This window comes from Gopherus flavomarginatus, chromosome 14, assembly GCF_025201925.1.
Source record: "Gopherus flavomarginatus isolate rGopFla2 chromosome 14, rGopFla2.mat.asm, whole genome shotgun sequence".
Taxonomy (NCBI): domain Eukaryota; kingdom Metazoa; phylum Chordata; order Testudines; family Testudinidae; genus Gopherus; species Gopherus flavomarginatus.
In genome coordinates, this window is record NC_066630.1 from 30,621,476 (window position 1) to 30,645,567 (window position 24,092).

Here is a 24,092-nt window from a genome sequence, read left to right on the forward strand (position 1 = left end):
ATTATTGGTCTGATTTGTGTCCATTTATTCTTTTACATAGAGACTGTCTGGTTTGGCCAATGTACATGGCAGAGGATACACGGACCCTGGGCAGCTATATATGACAGTTTCCCTGACTCTGTGCAGCTCTTCCCTCTGTACTGGACATCCAAAGCACATTAAAGCTCCTAGGTGCTTGGTGCTTTTGAAAATCAAGACAATTTGCATAAGTGCCTAAAGTTAGGACTCTTATGTTCAGCATCAATTTTTTAAAATCTTTGTCTAAACCTGCTTCTCCAAAATTGGTTTCTGATTCTGAGAAATCCGATCTATGGATGTCATGATCTTATTATGACATAAGTATCATCCATCAGAACGTCACTCCCAACACTGACACTTCCCTCTACCCATAAACCCTAACCAACACAGAAAGTTACTAGAAATCTTTTTAAAACCCTCCCACCAAGTGTTTTGGGCCCAAAAAGGAACAGATGTTAGAGATTCTTTAAAACTGATTAGGGACATGGCCAGTGCTACTGATTTTACTTGGAAGGTGCTTATATAATACTGTTATGGGGCCCAGTATAAAACCCCAAAATTCAATCAATCAATCAGCTAATCCCAATGTAATTTGTGACTTTGATCTTATAGTATTTGGATGATTACAGTTCTGAAGATGATGTCATCAGTGTAAATTTAATCAGATGAAGTGCTGTTTGTCAATTCTGCATTATTACAGGCTCATCCAAAATATTCAGACTAATGAAAATACAGAGTCCTCTCAAGTTCAGCAAAAAGGATCGCATGGGTGTCTCATGGAAAACTTCGAAAAATATTCAATATTAGATACAATTCTAATTACGTTATTAATTACTTTGTTTAGCTTTCTTTTTAATGTTGTTTTATTCTTTAGAATTAAGGACATCTGAGAGGATTGCTTTTCTACTGGTGAGGGCATGCTCATGCAGAGGTATATTTATCACCTGTTTTAGTCTACACATATATATGGGCCATTAGACAGGTTGGTGAGGAGACATGAGTTGGAATATATTCTCAAATATGGCTTATCTGAGGAGGTCTTTATTATGGGGGCTGAATCACATATTAGTTAAGACAGAGTTATTATTCTTGTGGTTCTTTCTATGCTTTAAAAAAAAACAAAACAAAACTGGTATGACACCTAAAGTCCAGGTCAAGTGATTCTTCTCCTCCACTTTTGTTTATTGTAAATAATGGAAATCTATATCCATAGAGTTTTAGTTGGAAGAACTTATTGGCTTTTCACCCAAGATCATACTCCTTTACATTGCCTCAGTCAGACACTAGGGTTTTCAATACTAGTGGGATATTAATACTTTTTCTATTCCAGTCTTCTAAAAGAAAGTTTAAAATAGTGATTTTTTTTTGTTGGGGGATCTTTTGATTTTAGAAAGGATATTTATCTTTAAGAGTCCAAGATGGATCATATATAATGTAACAAATGTGAATCTTTTAAAAGAAAAAAAATCAATAAAAAGGATTCACCTGAACACAGGAAACACTCTTTCACTTCATTGCAGTCTTGCTGTAAACGACAGAATTACAAACTATGTGCAAGAGAAAAAAATGTCTTTTTCTGGTTCTTTTATAAATAAGCAGGAACAGGTGTTCAGGCACCAGAGAGCATCTTTTTATCGTGCTTTCAAAGCTAAACATTTTAGTTTGGAGTATACTTCCATTACCTTCAAAATTAGTGAGCAAAAAGTTGTATTTGATCAACACTATAATAGGGTAAAGTGACAAATAAACAAACAGCAACTCTTTTCACTGAAATTTAAAAAAAGGTAAAGTTTTAAAAGCAAGCGTCTGCCGGTCTGGCCTAATTCACTTTTGATGTTATTATGAAATATGTACATAACCTAAATAAATTTCATCCTGCCATCTTTTCCTCTCTCTCGTCTGCTTTTCTGTAACTGGAAAGTGACATGTGCACATGTACAAACAAGCAGCATTAGCTACTAAAAGATGCACAAATGATTCACCTCTTGAAGACTGAGGTATTGTGTAGAGAACATGCAAAAGTCATCAGAGTTAAAAAGTAGAGTGGGATAGATCAAAATGTGGTCAATTTCTGTATAAGTTACCTTTATAAGCATGAGGGCTTCACTGAGTTCTGCCATTTCAGTATCACTCTCCTGAAACAGAAATAGTCAATAAAAGGTGTTATGAATGTGTGAATGAATAATGAAGAGATACATTCAGAATAACATGGTGCATTCTCACTAAACATGACACTTTGCCTGATATCATGAATAAATAAACTCCATCATACTTCTGCATTCTTTTGGTTTTGCTTTTAAGAGTACTTGCACTATGCATAAAACATAGAAAGCTTTTTTTGGTCATTTTCTAAACAGAAAAAAGTTTACCTTGGTGAAAAACTTCATGCGATTTTTCAGTTCATCTAGCTGTTGCTTGTGTTCCAGATAATGCAATTGTAGTTCTTTGTTCTCTTGGGTCAGCTTCTCATTTTGGTCTTATTAAACAAAAAACAAACACCATACTCCATTTAATCCAATGTAACTCAAAAAGTTGTGATACTGATTTTCAAATCTACTTCTATATAATAAACGCATTTTTAAATATTTGCCCCCTATTCCTTATATGTAGCAAGTCATATTGTCTTAGCTAGTTGCAAGACAACATTGAACATTGGTTTTCTTGACCTGGTAGTTGGAATTAATATAGGGAGGGTTGTTCTTACTGACATTAAAGCTCAACTCAATGCATTAAAAAAAAATCTACATTCAATATGCTTCTTTTTAAAATACAGAGAAACCTTGAACATCATCACACTAAGCATTTTCAACCATTTTTGTGTAATATCCTTAGTCAACCATTAATTCATCTGGCATGGGGTTAGAGATTTCCCAAAATTACCCACTAACATGCAATTAAATCCATATCAATAGCTAGCAAGCTTTAAAAGGAATTTTGCATCAGTAAGGATGAAGTAAAGAAACTTCAGGATTAGGCCAAATGATTTTAATTCAATTTAGTTCTACCAGTGCAACTTCTCTAATATAGACCAGTCCTAAATTTAAATCTTTTCCAAATTACTGAGGTTCCTGAGACACAGATGTAGAAAATGTCTACCACTCTCTTTAGTTTATTGTAATGTTTTCTATAATGTGTATTCCTCCTCCCTTGACTATCTATTGAGGATCCCAAAATTATATTCCCTCATCCTTTGCTGTAATATTATAAATTCATTTTACTGGTTAGAGATACACAGTCAACTTGATGTGCAAGCATTAGCTTTTGCAATTCCCATTTGTACAAATAGGAGTTGATTGGATAAAACTCTACACATTTAGTTGACAGTATATCCTTCTCCTTTCAAGAAAATAGTCTCTGACACCTTCTTAATGTTAAGACCTTTTCTGTTAACCTCAAGATATGCTCCATAGCTTATCTATATTTACAGAGTTGCTTTTTAGTTCTGAGGACTAAACTCAGTGGATACCAGAGTTTCTAGTTCTGAAGGTTTCAAATACTGGCATTAAACTACTTTTTATTCTGTATTTATATGACACAATCACTAAAATTAAGAGAACTCATCAGCTAAATCAACTTTCCTATACACAGCCACCTCAGCTGATAGGCCTTTTAACCCAAAAATCATAATGGCCAAACATACTCCCTCCTGCTACAAAACACTCACTTTCAATTGTAATACAGAACCACTAACAATGGTTTAATTCTCTACCACTATGTAGAAAGCATAGACTCCTCCTGTGGCGGTGGCTGCACTAATAGCAACAGCAGCAGCACATAGGCCTCCTTCCCCCTAACATAAGCTGTGACATGAGCTGTCTCCGTAGACTTTAGACGACATCATTGCATCAATTTACATTTGGATTACTGCTTAGATGGTTATCTTCACAATGGAAACATTATCTTTCTTAATCAAAAGCTTAAACTTGCAGGTAACACGTGGTCAGGAAAGATCCACCTCATGAAAGTGGGTGAGAGGACTTTTCAAGCCCTTATATACTAATTACATACAAACAAATGAAGTTAAATCAATATCATTTAGGTTGCAAAGTCAAGCACTTGAGTTAAGAAATATGCCATATGGCACTCCCAAAGGACGGGTTTGGGCAAGTGAGACTGTTCTGGGGGTGAAGGGAGGGTTGTTGGGAGAGTGCCCAGCCCAGGTCTCTCCCACCCTCCTGGAGAGACTGTCTACTCCATGGATTCCTTGTGCAGTGTGTGCACTATTATTACTTCAGTATCAGTAAGAGCCCACCCTTACATTAGAATGTTAATGTTCCATTCCCTTATTACTTTGTCAGGCTGCCAAAATTTTCCTGAACAATGCAAGTGATAGAAAGGAAGAGGTAATTTTCAAAAGATATGCTCTCGGAATTATTTTGGGGACATTCTATGCGTTATACGGGAAGTCAGTCTACATGATCAGAATGGTCCATTCTGGTCTTGGAATCTATGAATTTATGAAAAAAGGTTCTCTCACCCAAATCTGAACAGAATCTCATGGAACAAACCTAAGCCATTTCTCAGACTCACTCCTTACTTCTGAATTAGCAATAATCAGCAGCTTCTGCCAATTGCAACAGTCTTGTATTCAATATTTTAATTTTTCAAAATTATGTCCTTCTGACACAGAATTATTTAACAGCTTGCAGGAGAATGTTTTGGCAAAACAAACAATTTTCATAGTCCTTTTGTTCTAATATCCTTGGCTGTAATCAATATACACATTATGCTGATCCAGAGGTCGGCAACCTTCGTCACACGGCCCATCAGGGTAATCTGCTGGAGGGCTGTGAGATATTTTATTTACGTTGACTGTCCACAGACATGGCCCCCTGCAACTCCCAGTGGCTGCGGTCTGCTGTTCCCGGCCAATGGATCTTTGAGATGAGACTGGAAGACCCTTCATCCTGCCACAAGTGCCACAAATAGTTTGAGGACAATCTAAACAACGTAGTCCAGTCCAAGCAGAATGCTAACACTTTTCCAGCATCCAGTGTGTGGAATTTCTCCTCTCCTTTTTGAGCATGAAGCTTAGGGAAGAAAGTAGGTAAATGTGAAGTGAGAAATCACTTTGGCGAGAAACTGGATGAAGGCAGAAGTACACCTTGTCATTACAGAAGACTGTATATGGTGGGACAGATACCATAGCTCTCAATTCACCTACTCTCGTAGCCAAGGTAATTGCCCATCAAAAAGGCTACCTTTACTGAGAATGGGGCAATGAACAGCTGGCCAGCAGTTCAAAGGGAGGACTCATTAATTTTGCTAACACTAGTTTTAAGTATCCCCAAGTAGAGGATCCTAACTGGTCCATAACCTTCAAAAACTCAATTGACATGGGATTATAGAAAAGAGAGCAATCATCACTTGGAGGGTGAAAACCTGAGATAGCTGCTAGGTGAACACTGATGGAACTAATGGCAAGAGTTTGTTGTTTCAGGTATAACAAAAACTTCAGCTCATATTGTATTGAAGCCTGGACTGGGGAAACCCCTTTTTGCTGAGACTAGATGGAGACTCTCTTCAATTTTGATGGATAAGAGTTCCTAATAGGCAGCTTCCTATTATTCAAAGGATGTTTTGAACAGATCTTCTTCTGAGCTGTTAACCATGGAGCATCCAGGCTGTAAGGTGAAGGGCCTCTAGACTGCTATGGAGAAGGCAACTATAGTCATGTGAGGTCAGGTCTGGGTCTAGTAGTAGCGTCAATAGAGCCCTGGCTGACAGGCTCAGCAGAGTACAAAACCAATGCTGGTGAGGCTCTGTCAATGCTATAAGCATCACTCAAGCATAGTCCTGCTTGATTTTTAACATTCTGAGTAGGAGAGGAATTGAAGGATATGCATTCATGAGATTATCTTTCCAGAGCAACAGGAAAGTGTCCGTCAGAGAACTTGGATTATGAGCAGATGAATTCTCTGTAATTTGAAGTCTTTAAACCATGATTTGAGGACTTCAGTAACTCAGCCGGAGATTAGGGGTGTACAGGACTGGTTGGGTGCGGTTCTGTGGCCTGCAATGGGCAAGAGGTCAGATTAGAGAAGATGTGGGCAAACTACGGCCTATGGGCCGGCCCAGCCCCAAGCTCCCATCCAGGGAGGCTAGTCCCCAGCCCCTCCCACATTTAACCCCCTCCTCCACAGCCACGCCACTGCGTGGGCTGTACTCTGGCCCGCCGCTCCCACTTGGCAGTGTGGGGAGCGCAGCTGGCTCTGCTGGGTGTTGCGGCTGCGAGCTCCTGCTGCTGGTAAGGGGGCGGGGAATGGGGGGGTTGGGTAAGGGAGCGGAGGATTGTGGGGGCAGTGAGGGAGGAGGGTTGGATGGGGCGGAGGTTCTGTGGGAGCGATCAGGGGATGGGAAACAGGGACGGTTGGGAGTGGGAGTCCTGGGGGGCCTGTCGGGGGTGGGGATGTGGATAGGGGTCAGGAGGGCAGTCAGGGGACAGAGAGCAGGGGGGTTGGATAAGGAGGGTGGGAGTCCGGGGAGGGGGCGGTCAGGGGACAAGGAGCAGGGGAGATTGGATGGGCTGGAGGTTCTGAGGGTGGCAGTGAGGGGCAGGAAGTGGGAGGGGGCAGATAGAGAGTGGGGGCCAGGCTGTTTAGGGAGGTACAACCTTCCCTACCCGGCCCTCTATACAGTTGTGCAACCCCAATGTGGCCCTTGGGCCAAAAAGTTTGCCCATCCCTGGATTAGATGATCACAATGGTTCCTTCTGACCTTAAAGTATGTGAGTCTCTGAGAAACCTGCTCGTGAATACAATTGATGAAACTTCCTGTTGATGCAGATTGCATACAGGTCAACACGGGGAATTCCCCACAGTTAGAAAATGAACTGACTGTATCTGGGCAGAAACCACTTGTGGTGACTTTTGAAAGACCTACTCAGTTGGATCTGCTAGACTGTTCTGGACAGCCAGAAGGTGTGAAGCTTTGAGATGGACTGAGTTTATACAAAAGTTCCAGAGTAGCATTGCCTCTTGGCAAAGAAGGGTCCATCTGACCCCTTTCTGTCTGTTCACACAGAACATGGCTGCTGTATTGTCCATAAATACTAGTAAATCCCTTCCCTTGATATGAGGAAAGAAGGTGTGACAAGCTACACGAATGGCTCTTAGCTATCTTATATTTGTATGGAGAACTACATCTTCCACCTGATCATAGCCCTTGAGTCTACAGAGATTCCAAGTGGGCCCCCCAATCTAAGAGCAGAACAGTCTATAAATAAAGTCAAAGTCTGTTAGGCAGAAGCAAATGGAATGCCTACACATACATTGGCTAGGTCTATCCACCAGTGAAGAGAGGCTAAGACACCAATATATGGGCACTCAAACCACCATATGCAGTGAACGATAATTTGGGAAGTAAACAGAACTCAACCAGCCCTGCAGCTTCCTAAGACAAAGCCTGGCATGTCAAACCACATAAGTATATGTGCCCATATGCGTCAGAAGGAGGCCACTCCGCCTCACTACACTACTTAATAGCTAAGGGCCGATCAGCAGAGGATTAGCAATGTAAGTAAGTCAGTAAGGAGTCTATAGCCTGCCCTCTGGCTGGAGCAGGCAGCAAACAGTGCCAAGCTCAGTCCTCTGGCTGGGGCAGAGCAAAAGCAGTCTATGGTCCAGCTCCCTGGCTGGGGCAGATAGCAAATGAACACAGGCCATCTAGCCTAAGTTGGTGGGGTTGGCAGCAGTGGGTATGGGGACCTGGGCCCACCCTACTCCACCGGGTCAGAGCCCAGGACCTTAACAGTGGTGGGGAATACCACCACTGGATCAGTGGGGATCCTGCCAAAACACGCTGACCATGGCTTCAGCAAACACAACTGGACTAATGTCTGGTTTTCCTGGTTTACTTTCTACCCCTACCTGGTTGTAGGGCTTCATTGCTCATGTCCCGTGGACTCCAGCAGCTCCTTGGATTACTTGCTGAGCAGCAGCACCTCCAGATACTCACCAGGCAGCAGCTCCTCTGGGTGTTACTTCAGAGATGGGATTGACACAGCTCAGTCCCTAGCTCAGGGAAAGCAGCAAGGCAGCAGCAGTGTCTGACTCCTTTGCTGGCTCGCCCTCAACTAAGATGGAGGCCCCACCTTTTATATTTCCTGCTCTGCCCCTCTGCTTCCAGTCCAAGGGGCAGACCTGGCCTGGCTTTGCCCACCAGGAGGTGGGGAGTGATTCCTCCCTGTCTGTGTCAGAGGGAGGTCACTCTGCTTCACTGCAGATAGGCCTTCAGGTCTAACAAATGGCCAGTATCGTTTAGAATCCAGTTTGTGGGAGGAACGCCCTGGCTTCCATAGAATCAAAAACAGATCCTATAAATTCTTATCTGAACACAAGAGGATTGACTTTTCTTCATTGATCAGCAATCTTAGCACGCCAAAGGTAGCTTGGATCATGGCCATGCTGGACAGTACCTCGCTCTTGAACCAGCCTCTCACCAGCTAGTCATTCAGGTACAGAACACTAGAGCTCCTAATTTCCTCAGGAACACATCCACATGCTGTGTAAAAACATACTGAGCTGCAGAGAGGCCAAATGGCAGGACTGCAAACTGATAGTGGGATCAGTTGACCATAAAACTGATGTATTTCCTGATGCTTTGATGTATTGCTACATGGAAATGTCTCTCCTTTAAGTTGATGGCAAGATACCAGTTGCCAGGACCCAGGGAGGGGATCATGGAAGCCAGAGTGACCATGAAAAACTTTATTTTCTTTAGATATCTGTTGAGCTCCTTCAGCTTTAGTATTGATCTGAAATCTTTACTTTTTAGATTAGGAAGTAGTAAGACTAAAACCCCTTTCCTCTGTGAAAAGGAGAAACTTCTTCTATGACTCCCAACAAAAGGGGAAATTGTACCTCCTGAAGCAGAACTCCTTCATGAGAGTGGTCCCTGAAAAGGGACAGAGAAGAGGGTCAGAAATAAACTGAAAGGTGTATCTCAATTCCACTATAATTAAAAGGCTAAGAAGCCTGTCATCAATCTGCTGCGAAAAAGCATTTGTCCCTCAAAAGGGAGATGCTGAATCATTCATTGGACCTCCTGAAGATGATCGATAGCCATGAATATCTATGCATTGTAGTTGCTGATGCCATGGCTTAAGCAGTAGAATCCCTCATCCATCACAGCTAGCAACTGTTGCCTCACCTTCTCTAGCAATTTGTCCATACATTTTAAAACATTGTCCCAGAGGGAGAAATAACCCTCCAGTAATTCTTTGAGATTAGCAACACAGAGTTGTAGTCCCACTGTTAAATAAACTTTCCTCCCCAAAAGATCAAGCTTCTTTGCACCTTTGGATTTTGCAGTACATTGCAGCAGATTGTTCACGTTCAGTACCGAGCCTGGTATCAGGAGTGGCTTTTTGTGGCTCTCGACAGGAAGGACTGTGATACCTACTGGAAGATGTAGAGCAGGGAGGGTGCAAAGATGATTAGGAGGCAGTTGGAAACCCCCCAGCGTTCTAATATGGCCAGTAGTATTGTCCCAGAACCCAATTTCTTACAGCCTAAAGGTCTCTAGTGGCAGGCCAATGCAGAGCTTCCACTGGATACCAGGGGTGAAAACCCCTCAGAGAGGAGTGATGGCTAATGTGATGTGGCTGACACATATATAAGCCAACTTCTGATTCTGAACCAGATTCATCTAACCAATTAGGTGCAGCACCTTCTGGTGCCAGAGGTTAGTGTCAGGATTTTGCCACAGAGATTTTATAGGATTTATAATAGCCTCATGGAGGGGAAGGGCTATCCTTGAGGTACCACCTGTCACTAGGATGTCCAGGAACCCCTCACAAGACTCCTTCACCTCCTCTGCTTAAATGTCTAAGTTAGATGCCACCCACTTTAGTAACTCCTGGTGGGTCATGAAGATCGGAGACACCTCCTTCACCAACAATGCCTTATCAGGTGAGAAGGAGGTAGTGGCGTGAGCAGTACCAGAACAGTCTCTGCCCCGCCCGCTGCAGGAGGGGCCTGCTTCTGCTGCTCCGTGTCGGGTTTTGCAGTTCCCGTGGTTGGTACCGGAGGTGGGTTATGGGGTTTCATGGTGCAGTACCAGAAGTACTAGGCTCTCAGAGGCTAAAGAACAAAAATATCTTAAACTGGAGCCTTGGTCCAGTGGAAACCCCCACAGGCTCCAGAACAGTCACTGATACAGTGCCAGTCCCCATGGTTCCATCAGCCAAGTGTCCTGGTGTGCCATGGCACTAGCTGTTCTAGCCGCAAAAGACTGACGTGGGGAACAATGCCGACGATCCCAAAGGCCTCGATGGTGTGAACAGACAGACTCTGCCTCTGACTCCGAAGAGAAAATGGAAGAGGAACAGGGAGACCATGGAGGTGCTGAGCCGTCTGGTGCCAGTGAGCAGTGCCGTGGAGAGGCCATCAAATGCGGTTTTCCTCATGAGATTGGTCTCGGTGCCATTCTGATGGTAGCGGAGACCTCTCTATCTCCCTTCAGTACCGGTGGTGCCAAGTCCTTACTGTCTGGTGACCCCGGTACTAGAAGCAACAGCAGGTCCCTGGCCTCAACATATGCTTCTGGGTCACAGGCACCCAGAAAGTTGTGTCTTCCAGATACCTACTGCACTTATCTCATTAACACAGTTGGCAATGGGGCTGTCACCTAGGATCCAGTCTAAGAGTGGTATAACTTTGAGGTTCCAACTTCCACCCACACAGAGTTGAAGATCATGGAACCTGTCAAGGGGGAGGGGGAGGGAGGGCGTCACTTGTGATGGACTGCAAGGGGGTATAAGACACTACTTACCCTACACTCACCCTATAACTGTGACAAGATAGTGAGAACACGGGTTGCCTTAGCCTGGTGATCCAGTTAAAAGTGGGGTGGTGAAAAATGGAATTCAATTCTGGGAAGAGTGCAGGTGGAAACCTGTCACTTGGAATAAGTGCCAATAGGAGACACTAGCAGACATATCATATGTGCAGGTCATCTCTAGCCATCATACCTTTCTTAACCAATACACTTTCATGTTTTGACAACCACACTGTACTTTTGCCTTAGACTGATCAGAAAGCCCTGATTCCCAACAGTTAGTTTATAAACTAAAGACACATATGAATCAGTGTTTTGTAACTTTATCTCAAGGTATTTTATCCATTCTGGTATCAACAAAGCTGCAAATTCTTTGGCTCCAATCCAGCAAAGCACTTACACACCTGCTTAGCTTTGAAGTCACTGGACCTGCTGACAACCTTAAAGGATCAGATGATGTACTGCTTCACAGGAAAAAAGGCTAACTGGATAAGGTGATCAGAAAATCAGAATTAAAAAATAGAGTGGTAACTGGATTTGTACCCAGCTATGAACAAAAATTAATGTTTACAGAGAAGATAAAAAATAGCTGGCCACATGAAGGGTGAAATAGAGACAACTGTATAATCTCCAGATGATTGTATGGTATATTAACACCATAGAATAGTGCGTGGAATCTGAATAATGGCGGCTCATATTTTGGGAGGGAATGTCAGACACGCCCTCTTGTCAGAGAGAAGTTATCACAGTGAAGGATGACAGTAAATAGGAAGCCAGAGAAAAAGCAGGCTTAAAGTGAAAGCATTAATGCAATTTTAAAATCCCAATGGATATAGCTTCCGCATTCAGCACATAGTTAAGCACATGCCTAACTTTAATGGGATTATGTATGTGATTAAAAGTTAGTCTTGAGTTTTAGCACCTTGCTCAATCAAGGGCTTGAAGTGTGGCCCATAATCACCAGTTATAGGAACTGAACTTTTCTATGACATGCATACTTGACTAGAACGAGAAAGGCAGAAGAATCTTGCACATGCAGCACACTGAGAAAAAGACTGCTAATTTATAAATATACCTCTTTCTAGTTTCATTCTGTCAAGGATTTCACTTTTGTCTGCTAAATCAGACTTTAAGGCAGTCTCAAGTTGAGCAATTTGTAATTTCAGTTGCTGTTCCTTTAACTTCCATTGCTGTTCATGGCTCACACTGAAGGCACTGCAATAAAACATGTGGCATGTGAAGAACTTTTAAAAATCAACTTCAATAAAAATAATAAAGAAAAAAGCTTTCAGTGGCACAGAGACTACTGTCATCATGTTTTAGGAATTAAGTAAACATATGCTGGTCTGCTGCTGTTGAAACCAAGGCGCCTTTCTCAGGCTGCGGTTAAAGAACATGAAAGAGTTTGTGGGATGAGCAAAGGAACTGGCCTTAATTTAGAGCTCCAAAGTCAGAAAAGTTGGCAGTGTGCAGCATTTGTGGGTCTAGGAAAGGAATTCAGATGCATATTCCAGGGGAATCCACAACTCCAAACCTCAGAAACAGATAACTGACAAAACCATTCTTTCCGCATACAAAACCTCTTTATGTAGAGACCTGTGATTACTCACCTGATCTCTTTTAACATCTGCAAAGCATAGAGAGTCTAAAGTCCTGTTGCCTGTTCAAAGAAATATTGACTATAAAGTGACAACAGTTCTCATACTGTAAAATGATTCTGATTAAGAGGCACTTACACAAAATAGTCTTGTGTCCTACTAAAACAAAGTCTAGGGGATAAGAATAACTATTTTTGTCATAACACATTATTTGGTTCTAAACCGAAAACCTGTACAGGGATGGGACACATAATTAGAATTTCTGAAATTATCACAAAAAATTATTCATTATGAAGAAAGAGTAAACATATGAAATGATTCACAGTTAAGATAGAATATGTAAAGATATACGCTATGTGTTTTTGCATAGTTCACAAGATGAATGCTACTTTGTGCTGTTCATATCATTATTTAACAATGCACTCATCGGCTTAAAAATGTTCTCCTGGGCTTCAGCAAATCATAAACCAGCTTATTTACCAAAGTGCAAATTGCAAAAAATGTTTGCATTTTTGTGAATAATCTGAAACTGTGCTTTAACCACAGTAATACATGAGGCAGCTCCTCATGAATCTGATTTGGAGAAGCTGATTCCAACTGGAATAGGTATGCAACAAAAACTACAAGCAAAAAACCCCCAAACCCACACAGCTCTGCTTTCCATACCTAAACAGAAATGGAAATTGGATGCCTCAATAGATTGGCTGTGACAAAGTAAAAGTGAATTTACATCTAATGAATCAGGATTAGGATTTGCATAAGGAATTGAAGTAAGAATTATTGTAACATGAAATCTTGACCCTACTTTTTAGCTGACTAAAATAATTCCAAGATACTCGGGAACATCTCATGTTTTCCCAGAATGCAATAAGTGAAAAGTTAAATGTTCAGCATTTGTTAATTTTCAATGCTATTAACATATTCTACAAAGAAATGAATTTGAGAGGCAGTGTGGCCTAGTTATTCAGTGTTTCTCAACTACCAGTCCATGGACTGGCGCCAGTCCGTGGCAGCCTTCTTGTTGGTCCCTGAGATTTCCCTGGGAGAGTTTAGGAAAGCAGAAATCCTGGTATCAAAAAGGTTGAGAAACACTGGGCTAGTGGACAGTCAGAAGACTTGAGCTCTAGTTCTGGTTCTGACACTAACTTGCTTTGTGATTCTGAACAAGACACTTCCACCTCTCTGTGCTTCTCATTCTGCTCCCACCACTAGTCTGTCTGGTCTATTTAGATAGTCTCTGTCCTGAAGTTTTCCTGTCTGATTCTGTGTTTGCAGAGTGGCTTTTACAATGGATTACTGATTTTGGTTAGGGCATTTAAGTGTTATGGTAATATAAATAAGTAATAATGTGTACTTTTCCCTTCATTACTATAGCTTTGGAGAGGTTTCCTTGAATCCATGGTACCAGCAATTTTGGGAAACACGTAGACTTACATTATTCATGTTTTGATTGACTGACTAATGTGAAGAATGGATTACTTCAGCATAAATTATAACTGGTTAAATCTTAAACAAAAAAGGTCATATGTCCTTAATCTTCACTCATCCGAAGAAGAAGAAATTGCAAGTTTTTGTGAGTATGCTACTATGTAGGTTTCCATCTACATTCACTATTACTACGGCTGTTTAATTGCTACATAACAAAATACAGGTCCACATTATTTCAGTTGTCAAAAATGCTATGCTCCAGTACCCTTCATACCGGCACAAAGATCACCAGTAGTTGTTCTGCCAGTAATATCAGAATTTGGATTATTTAAATTAAGAACAAATTTAGAAGTCAGTCCTTTCCAAGCCCACATAACGCTAATGTTAATATGTGTAAGTTAGTCTGAATTCAGTCCACAGCTATCTTCCCCTCTAAATTTAGTGTTACATTCCATTTGAATTTATGTGGGATTTCTTTTGAAATTACTATATTCCACCACACTTGGAGCCATCTGGGTAACTATAAATGGTAAGCCACATCTGAAACCATTTCCTCTGCATAGATTGTGTGCATGACCAGAACTGCATTACAAGAGCCTAAGAAAACAATCCCAACAGCTCTGTTATTCATGCAACTGGTTTTCTTGGATGTTGCCTAAATAATAAGACTTCACTGACAAACTCATACTTGTGTACGCAGTGTGGTGGTAGCCATGTTGGTCCCAGGATATTAGAAAGAGAAGGTGGGCAAGGTAATATCATTTATTGGACCAACGTTTATGTTTTCAAGTTTATGCAGAGCTCTTCTTCAGAAGCTAGAAAGCTTGTCTCTCTCAGAAGTTGGTCCAATAAAAGATATTACCTCACCCATCTTGTCTCTCTAAAACTCATATTTGCTCTCTGTAAAGTCTTGGGGCCAAAGCCTGCAGTCCTGGCTTCAGCAAAACTCCCACTGCCTTCAAAGGATGTTTCTGTGAATAAGGCATAGGGTAAGGAACGCAGGGGTTGAGTCTGTTATTTTCTAGCTCCTACATCATGATATCATCCCTTTGGTATGTCCACTGCTAGCAACAACAGTAAATATAGGCACAATCCATATGTGTAACAACACTGGAACTATAGAACGAAAGGTATAGCACAATCAATTTGTTTCCAGTTTATTTACACTGGAGATTTACCTGTCTTCATTGGCTTTCTCTCTACAATATAATCCTTTATATTTGAAGGAACAGTGGAATCAACTGGATAAATGAAGTTATGGATGAACAGAGGGGTTATTTGAGGGAGGGAGGAATAACCATGTGGCAGTTAACTGGGAGTTTCAGTTTACTGGGATATGGTTAAGTAATGTTTTAATTTATCAGTTTATTTTAAGGATCTGTTCTTTTTAGTTACCTCACTTAATCTTGCAAGGCAAGAGATAACTTCAAATAAGATTACAAGCTTTGCTTTACTAAAAGTTATTCCTTTGCATAATTGAAAAGGAGAAATTATGGCGTAAGAAATATTAATTCACTATTCAAAAGCCAGAGGAATCCACAACAAACCTCAGCAACAGACAAATGACAAAACCATTCTTTCCATATATAAAAGCTTCTTCACGTAGAGAGCTGTCATTACCCACTTAGTCTTAAAACAATCGGTTCTCAAATGCTTTCACCTATTTACATTTTTTGTTTCTTTTTTAGCAGGAAGGTAACAAATATAACAACAACTCAGCAAATAATATCAGATGTTATTGTATTTACTTCCCAGAGGTCCTTTAAGAGTTGCCAAGTTGACAAACTGCAAAATACAAGTTCAAAACACAAGTCATTTGGGGGTGGAGAGGAGAGAGGGCAAAAAGAAAGAGACTTCTAGCATTCTGGTTACTTCCCCAGGAAACGAATTAACTTTACAATATGCCCCTGATTATTTTAATTGTTCCACCTGGACAGAAAAGGTCATGTTCTCCTTCTATTAGGAAAAAGACTGTTGCCTTCAATTCATGAAAAGTTTATTTAAACATCACTTTTTTCTCATTAAACTTCTGCAAATTGACTAATTATTTCAATTTTCTATTCTGTATTAGAGACTGAGTTGCACCTTATCAAGCTTCATGTTCAGAAGATTTAGCATTTTAATATTTTATTTATGTGATTTTAAAAACTGCTGACAGGATTTACACAGGCTATTATCTCCAAGAGCCTTCACATAAGATTCAAGTAGAACCAGCATAAAGGAAACAGTTGCTATTAAAATAAACACAATAAGAAAATGTCACCAAAACTGTCACAAACATTAGCCTCACTTCACCTCTACTGCAGGGATGGGAGGAGTAATTCAAGAAAATATCATCCAAGAAAATAAATTTAATCTGCAGAATCCTACGTCCAGAGATACATGGCTTCCTTACAATTCAAAAAGCAGTCACTTACACTGTTTCTAATGTAAATCCACACCTACTCCTGAACCTCTTGCCTCGATGGTCAAAATTATATGACCTATACTACTGACTGTTCCTTTAATGGATTTTTTTTTAAATGAGTTTAATACTTGAAGAGCATTGGATTGACAGTCCTGGAGGCTCAAGCCCTTTCTTTGTCAACAAAATAGATGCAACACAGGCATGGCAGCATAAGTTTCCACGTACACTTGTGCATAAGAGAATCCCTAGGAACTGGGGTGAGAAATAGTTAAGTCTACATATATAAAAAAGAGGAGCTAGGAAACAAGAAAGGGAGTCAAGTGACATTAAAAAAATCATTTATAATTTACCTGTTATATAGTTTATCATAATTTTCCTTTAAAAGATCCCTCTCCTTTTCTAGGTCATTAATTCTATCCTGCAACTAAAATGAAGAAGAAAACTACATGTAATGCACAGCACAGGAGAAAATAAAAACAAGAAGTTATAAAGGTGATTAGCAAATATCTGTAGACCCTGTGAAACATGCTTTTATTTTTTTAATTCAGCATTGTATGTAATAATCTCTTAGAAGACTAAAAATAATATTTTTCTCCCCACAAATATATCTCCACTTGGACAACAATTACTTTTTTTCATGTTGTTTATGGAGATGAAATTAACAAGTCTGGTCTGTGTTTAATAACTGCATCTAATTACATTGTGGTTTATGCCAAAAAGATTTGTTTTCGGCACTAACAATTGTGATGATCTTAGTACTGTTCTAGGAATGGTGTTAGCTAGCTTCTGTATAGTTAATTTTGTTTTGAAATCAGCCAAATAAAAACAGATATTATTGACTGCTTGCTTTCAAAATGTCCATTGAACGGAGATAAGAATTTTAAAGCCATTATACATTTAAAAAAATTAAGAACTTCCCAAATATATTATAACAATTTAGAGGTTATTAGATATGGGATGAGTTTCTTTAAGTTTAAGCTTTGTCATTATAACAATAAATTCATAATGAGCCAACCTTTTAGGCATGACTAAATGTAGCAAGATATACAATGGAAGAACCTGAACTATGATCCTGCAAACCCCTTCTCTTGCACAGAGTCAATGGAACTACTAAGGGATTAAGGAATGGGCCCTAAATCTGGATCAACGCTGACTGTGGCACTTCCATTCTTCTGGCTAATGGAGCTCAGGAACAGAAAAAGTGATTGATTTGAGCTTCCAGGTGGAAAGGACAGTCATCTGTTATGTGAAAAAATCATTTAAAAAGATTTTAGGTAGATGTTCACACTTGCTGTGATTCAAAAATGTGGTGCTAAGGAGTCTCAGTAAAAAAGCAATCAAGAAAATATGCACTATGGCTGTTTTTTTGGAACAAGTATTTCTAAATACTAATGCTTACCTGAATACTCCTCTAACTTTAAGCATGTCTCACGAGCATAGGAAATATTTTGAAATGTACAATATCTCTGATACATGTAACAGAACTCACTATATTAAAATAACCAAATTTTCAACAATAAAGGAAGTCAGTCTAATGTCAACATGAAAATTCAAATGTACGCAGAAAAACAGAGGTCAAGTATGTAAATGTCCTATTTGAACAAGCGCAAGTATAGGATCTAATTTCTAGACATAGGGAGTCAGAAGTTAAATCTATACTATACTTTTCTCTTAACCAAAAAGTCAATAAGCAGTGATTTGCAGAGCAACATTTAGGTAATCTCTTTAATTGAAAATACAATTTTCTCACTAAATATTTTCAGAATTAGATTTGAATGCAGATCAATGCCTGAGCCATATGGAATCTCACCTCTTCTATCCTTTGTTTTGAAAAAGTCATTGACTGTAATTCTTTCTCAAGATGGAGGCACTTCAAACGCTGTTCTTTAAGCTGCAGATTGAGTTCATTCCCGTTTGCCATTAAAGCATCATGGCTAGCCTTAAGGTTCCTTTGACTCTATAAAAAGGAATGGAGAAGAAAAAAAGAAAAGGTCAACTTCCAATAACAACACAATGATGAAATAATTCCTGAGTTATAAATATGTATATATTCAAATAGTAGCTGATCTAGCAAAACAGCACATAATACACATTTTCAACTCAGCCAACAGGAGGCACTCTTGAACTAAGTTTGACCCCCTGTAGGAACTGAAAGATCAGTGTCAGCACACATGGCCAACAGAAAGGTGGTATTTTTTCCTCTCCTCAACATTAACGTCTTACAGTTAGTTGTTCTGAGAAGGACCAAAACTACATCTGTTAAAGCAACTAAAACATTTTGCTGTGGTTACAGTGGTTAGATGTGCTGACCAAAAACACTGCAGTAACAAGCAGAAGTTAAGGCTGACCACAGCTATGCTAATCGCAGAACTTGACAGCTCTGCTAATCCATAGTTTTAGATATTCATTTGATTTATATTCACAATTCACTCAGATACATTTCCTTGGAAGAAATAATTTAATGAAAGGCTTACAATTTCTTTTAAATTGAACCTACTTTGTTGCATTAAATGTAGATACCTTAGCCATCCTTAATATTAGTGTAAGATGCTGGTAGAACCTCATTTCCAGCATATTACTGATGATTATACCCCTGATATTTCACAGTGTTTTAGTAACACTGATTCTTTATAAAGAATTTCACTGTAAATCACATTCAGACAAATATGGCTGTTAAGTTGTTTTGTTTCTGGTCAGTCTGCTGTTTAACATTCTCTAAACCCAACATGTAATTATATAAATATAGGAGTCTTTTATGGATGGTTTTGGATGGGAGAAGTTAGTTTTCATGTTTTCCACAATTCTATGTCATGTAATATTTTCAGGAGTTTAAGACAGAAAGAGATAGAGAACTCTGTGCAATTTTGTTGTCTTTTCTGAGAAGCCTATGTGCAGAATGACTACTCTCAAAAATGACTTCAGAGAAAAAAAGTCATCCACTTGATCTTTTACCTCCCATTTGTCCATAATATAAACCTTATGTAAAACATCAAATATGGCAGACGCTCTTATACCAGAGAAATTGCAGAACAAATGAAGTATATTATCCATAGTCCTCATCACTTATGTATAGCCTTTGACACCTTTCTTAAGCCAGTTATGAGCAACTGCATCTGTATTCCTCTGTAGTCCAGCGAGTGCACCCACTTTAGGCTTCCAGCACCACAGTCATTGCCTTTCTTAGGGGGAGGCACATGTCTCTCCACCTTCTGATCAGGGGTGCGGGAACAGTTTCCTAACTATATTCTGGCCTCCCTAAAAACAGGCAGACAGACCTGCTTTGCTTTCTCCTCAGAGATGGTAGACAGTGTAATTGTCAACAGTTAGATGTTACCACAGTACTTTCTAAGCACCGGTACGTTTATTCTTACGGTAAGAGCGTTACAGAGAAAACATACTAAAAACAATGAAACAATCTACACCCATGTCAATAAGCTTACCAAAGATCATCTCTAATACCAACAAGGGCTCTGGGTGGCGATTAGTCTATCAAACCCCACACGAGGTTTTTTCCTATGATTACAAGTTCATCACAGCTTCAGCTCCGTAAAAACCTGCTCATTTATCTGAGCCCCCTCCTATCTTCAGTTTGGGTCTTTGAAGTGACCATGAATAGATAATTGGACAGACAATAGGTTTCTGTCCAAGGTGCGGCTTCAAAAGAATGGATCCTGGGGTGGGTCATTTGCATTCCCCCTCCTTCCAAGTATTTCCTATAAATCCCCCTAATTTGTGTAGCAATTGTTTCAAAGACTCCTTTCAAGCGCACAACACATCCTAGGGTTTACATTAAATAAGTTAATAACAAATAAGTATTTGCATTTTTAATATGATTAACTCCTAAAATTAATTCCAAAAGGTTAAACTAGGCTATTGCAGGATATTGTCATATCTGTCACACTCCCCTGGCTTCTTCCCCATCTTTTATCTCTGCACATTATTTGTTACCTTCTTTAAAGAGAAAAAAACACTGTCAAAATCTGCTGAGAACTCTTTATCCCATCTTCTCTTTCCACTCATTTCTCTTCTCTTCAGTCATCAGCCTTGACATCCTCCATCTCTAATCTCTTCCCTTCCAACTTCCCTACTTACATTACCCTTCTATTCAACCCCTCGCTTGCCCTACTTCTCAACCTCTCATTACCCTATTACCTGCATTTCCATGTACCACCCCACCTTTCTCCTTCTCTTCATCTCTCAAATCACTAAACATACAGTCTACAATCAATGCACCGATTTTCTCTTGTCCTAGTCTGTCTCAGATCCCTTCTAATCTGGCTTCCGATCTTTTTAAGCTTTACTGAAACATCATTCACTAGAATTTCTAAGAACCCACTCCCAGACAACCTAGGGGCTGTAGGCTAGCCTCATCTTCCAAAATCTCTCTGTTCTTTTTGATACATACTGTTGATCCTGCTCTTGACATCTTGGGTGAAAACCTGGTCCTATTAAAGTCTATGAGAGTTTTGCTATTGACTTCAATGATGTCAGGATTTCACCCTTTATCTTCACTGATCTTTCAAGATACAGTCTTCTCCTTGTTCTCCTTCTACAACTCTGACCGTTCTTTCGGCATCTCTTATAGTGGGTTCTCCTCCTCCCCTCCCGTACTCTCTGAGGGGCTTTGAGCTTGGCCCTTTTAGATTCTCATTTTACACCCTGTCTCAAGCTGGTAACTGGGTTGGTGATTTCTAGTTTTTTCAATTTCACTGGTGTCTGGCACTTTATCCTTTGCAGAACACGCCTGCACATAGAAAGATAAAGGGCTTGATTTTGATTGCACTTACACTGGTGTAAATCAGGAGTAACTTCATTGTGGTAAAAGTACCCCATAGAATCAGGCCACAGAATCAAATCAGATCTCAATTACATGTGTGCAATCAATAGTTGCCCTGGAGTAAGTGAGAGCAGAATTAACTCCTTAGAACTAAAATTGGAAACATCATCAAATAATAATTTAGCAAGTATCGCTCATGAAATCCAGAATATCAGTTTCAGAATCAAGACCTCTTTATTTTTTCAATATTCGCATAAGTGATAGTAAATAAATAATCAGAAGCGTGTTACTGGGCCCCTCAGCATTTCTAAGTAGACTGCATGATTCTTTCATCCAGATGGCCCACATGATGATGACTGTCACTATATTAAAACACTTTCTGTATGCGTGTATGATAACCTGGACATATTTCAGGCCATTAGCTAGAGTAGGAGCTCCAGCTTTTATCCCCTGGTTGCACAGTAATTGTGCTGGTCCAGATTAAAAGGGAAAATGGGCAGATAGTATTTGCCTTTCAACTGGTGGAAACTGAAAGTACATAGTGATTAATTTCACTATTTATGAAAACAAGTATCAGACTTCTGAAAAACACATCACTGCTGAATGGTGCTACATTATCAATGTTGCATTGGTTTGCTATTCAAATTAGAAATTCTGTGCTGTTTTCTATGATTAGTTACATTTCATAATTATCACTAAAACTGTGCGTGTCTTATTCATTTTTTCAGGGTTTATCTCAGGGTTCTCTAACTGAAGCAAATACTTGAGCTTTGCTCTTCGGATTTAATGACACTCATATGAACCCGCGATGGAATTACAGCCCTCTGTTTCAGTTGCTTGTTGATCTCTTATTCTGCACTGTTAGCACTGCAACTGTCCATCAAGGGTTTCTTTGGCCTGAAGTTTTAAAAATGTGTAATTCTTATTTCAGTAAGTTTTCTGGCTTAGAAACTTATTATTTGTTGGATCACTATTTCAGTTTGCAACTGTGAAGGAAGTTTGCATATGCATAAACAGAAAATCAATTGCTTATAAGAATTTGAAAGAAAGGTTTAACATCATAAAAAGCCAAAGGATTTGAACGTTTCACTTACTGTGAATTAAATGACACCACTGTCAGATGTGAGAAATAGCCCCAAACTATACCCTTTATAAATAACAAATACATCTGGTACTGCTACATTTTAAGGCAGGGGACCCCCCTCTAGCCACACAGGTTCATTGCCTGAACGGTCCAAACAGCACAGAGGGGAAATCGTTAGCTGCCTCATTGCCATTGTCCCACTTTTCCCTGGACCAGCACAGGGCCCTCCATGGGTATACATGACCATGTATGGAGTCCACCATGCAGCAAACAGCCTGACTTCTGGTGGTTATTTTACAGAAAATTATGCTTCATGTGATTTAAACTGGTCCTTAAAAATGGTTTCCCTTATATTATAGACACAAGTAAAAGCCAATCCTCAGAATTCCGAACAGTCACATTTCTGTTTTACCAACACTCAACTCCAGCCCCATATTTCAAATTCACACTGAAACCAATATTTGTTTTATGAAACCCAGTTTTAGAAAGATTCCAATCATTACGCCAAGACAGCTGGAAATCTGCAGTTTATCTGTATAACAAAAATTGGACCATACCAAACCTCTGCACTCCCATGGACAAGCTCACCGCATACAAGTGAGAACTGTAGGGCCTGCTGGACCCATCTGCAAAACAACTTTAACACTGGAAACATTGTAAATTTCAGGTAGCATGTGTACAATATTTTATAAAATCTGTTCTCAAGTGTTCAGTGTTGTCATATGATGTGAGAATGGAATGTTACTGATTGTGAGTTAGTTACCTCTTGAAGCTGAAGAAATTTCCCTTCCATTGCTGAGAGAGCATTGCTTTTCTCCATCAGTTGTTTGTGAAGCTTTATCATTTCCACATTGTCCCGAATGCTTAACCTTCAAAATTGTATAAAAAATAAACTCAGTGAGATTTAAGGTACAACAACAGTCTTCTTATTAGTTTTGCCTTGAAAATTTAAAACGCCTTGCAAATCAGTTTTTCATGGCTTCTTACTTCCACAACCCACTTGGGGGAAGGTTTAGCATGTAATAGCCAACTTAATTCCTTCTTTTAAAATCTGCATTATAGATTTTAAGTAATTCCACATTTTACTGGAAGATGACATGTAAGTACCAATCATTATTTGGACATGTTTCTTGACAATATCAAAACTAAAGATATACTGCAGTGCAGGGAGCAATCCTATGCTTAAAGCAGAAGGATCATTTGTTTTGCAATCTATCCACTTTCTTTAAAAGTATGTGGTCATAGGATTACTACTTATTGGAATTTCCTCTCGGAGCTTAAACTTTTTAAATATTTCCAAGAAAAGTGACTTAGCATTTTACAAAGATAATACCCTAAGTCAGCATTCAAATCAGCTGCAGATGTGTCTTTAACTATATAAAAATGCTTAACATCTATGCAGAAACTCTATATGGCTGGAATTCTTTTATATATTTCCCCCGCTGAGATTTAATTGAGAATGCATTATTTAATAGTAAAAGCTTGTTAAAGGTTATCACAGACCTAAAAAAATGTTTCCAAAAAACTTTTACCTTGAACAGCTAAAGGTGAGCTCATTATTTTTTGCATATATTTCAAGCCAAACAAAGAGAAACCCCTGAACTGCTTTCTACAAATACAAAATAAAGTGATATAAAAATGAGACTATAGCAATAGTGCTTGAAATGTATAATTTCTCCTCTAATATTTATCTATCACAGACTATCAGAAAAATTGTCACAATGCCATGCTGGAAACAGAAAATGGACTACAAAGCTTATACATCTGTAAACCAGCTGAGGACTTGAAATACTTAATCTTGAAAATATCAAAAGTTCATTGTGTTTTGGTATTGCCCAGTAAACTGTCCTTACGCAAATGATAAACAAGCTCATAAACCTGAGATCTTCCCCAAGAAACAACCCTAAGAAAATGCTAAAATAATCTTGAGTCCAAAACATGTTATCTATATAAATTAAAGTTGTGGTGCTTATAGACAGCAGCATTGTCTCTTACTAGCTA

The 24,092-nt window shown here is 39.5% G+C and overlaps 1 protein-coding gene across 10 annotated transcripts in view; it reads right to left on the reverse strand.

Moving 5' to 3' along the window:
* The window catches only part of RPGRIP1L (RPGRIP1 like), a 119,280-nt gene that overhangs the window by 70,157 nt on the left and 25,031 nt on the right, over window positions 1-24,092 (reverse strand). For 9 of the 10 annotated variants that reach the window (XM_050922519.1, XM_050922517.1, XM_050922523.1 and 6 more), the window contains 6 exons: window positions 22,855-22,960; window positions 18,041-18,187; window positions 16,581-16,654; window positions 11,873-12,012; window positions 2,388-2,494; window positions 2,103-2,153 (listed from right to left, as the gene is read on the reverse strand). In XM_050922519.1, coding sequence (XP_050778476.1) covers window positions 2,103-2,153; window positions 2,388-2,494; window positions 11,873-12,012; window positions 16,581-16,654; window positions 18,041-18,187; window positions 22,855-22,960 — 625 coding nt within the window. Of the gene's footprint in view, window positions 1-2,102; window positions 2,154-2,387; window positions 2,495-11,872; window positions 12,013-16,580; window positions 16,655-18,040; window positions 18,188-22,854; window positions 22,961-24,092 lie in introns of those variants that run through there. The other variant, XM_050922526.1, reaches the window with a different exon arrangement.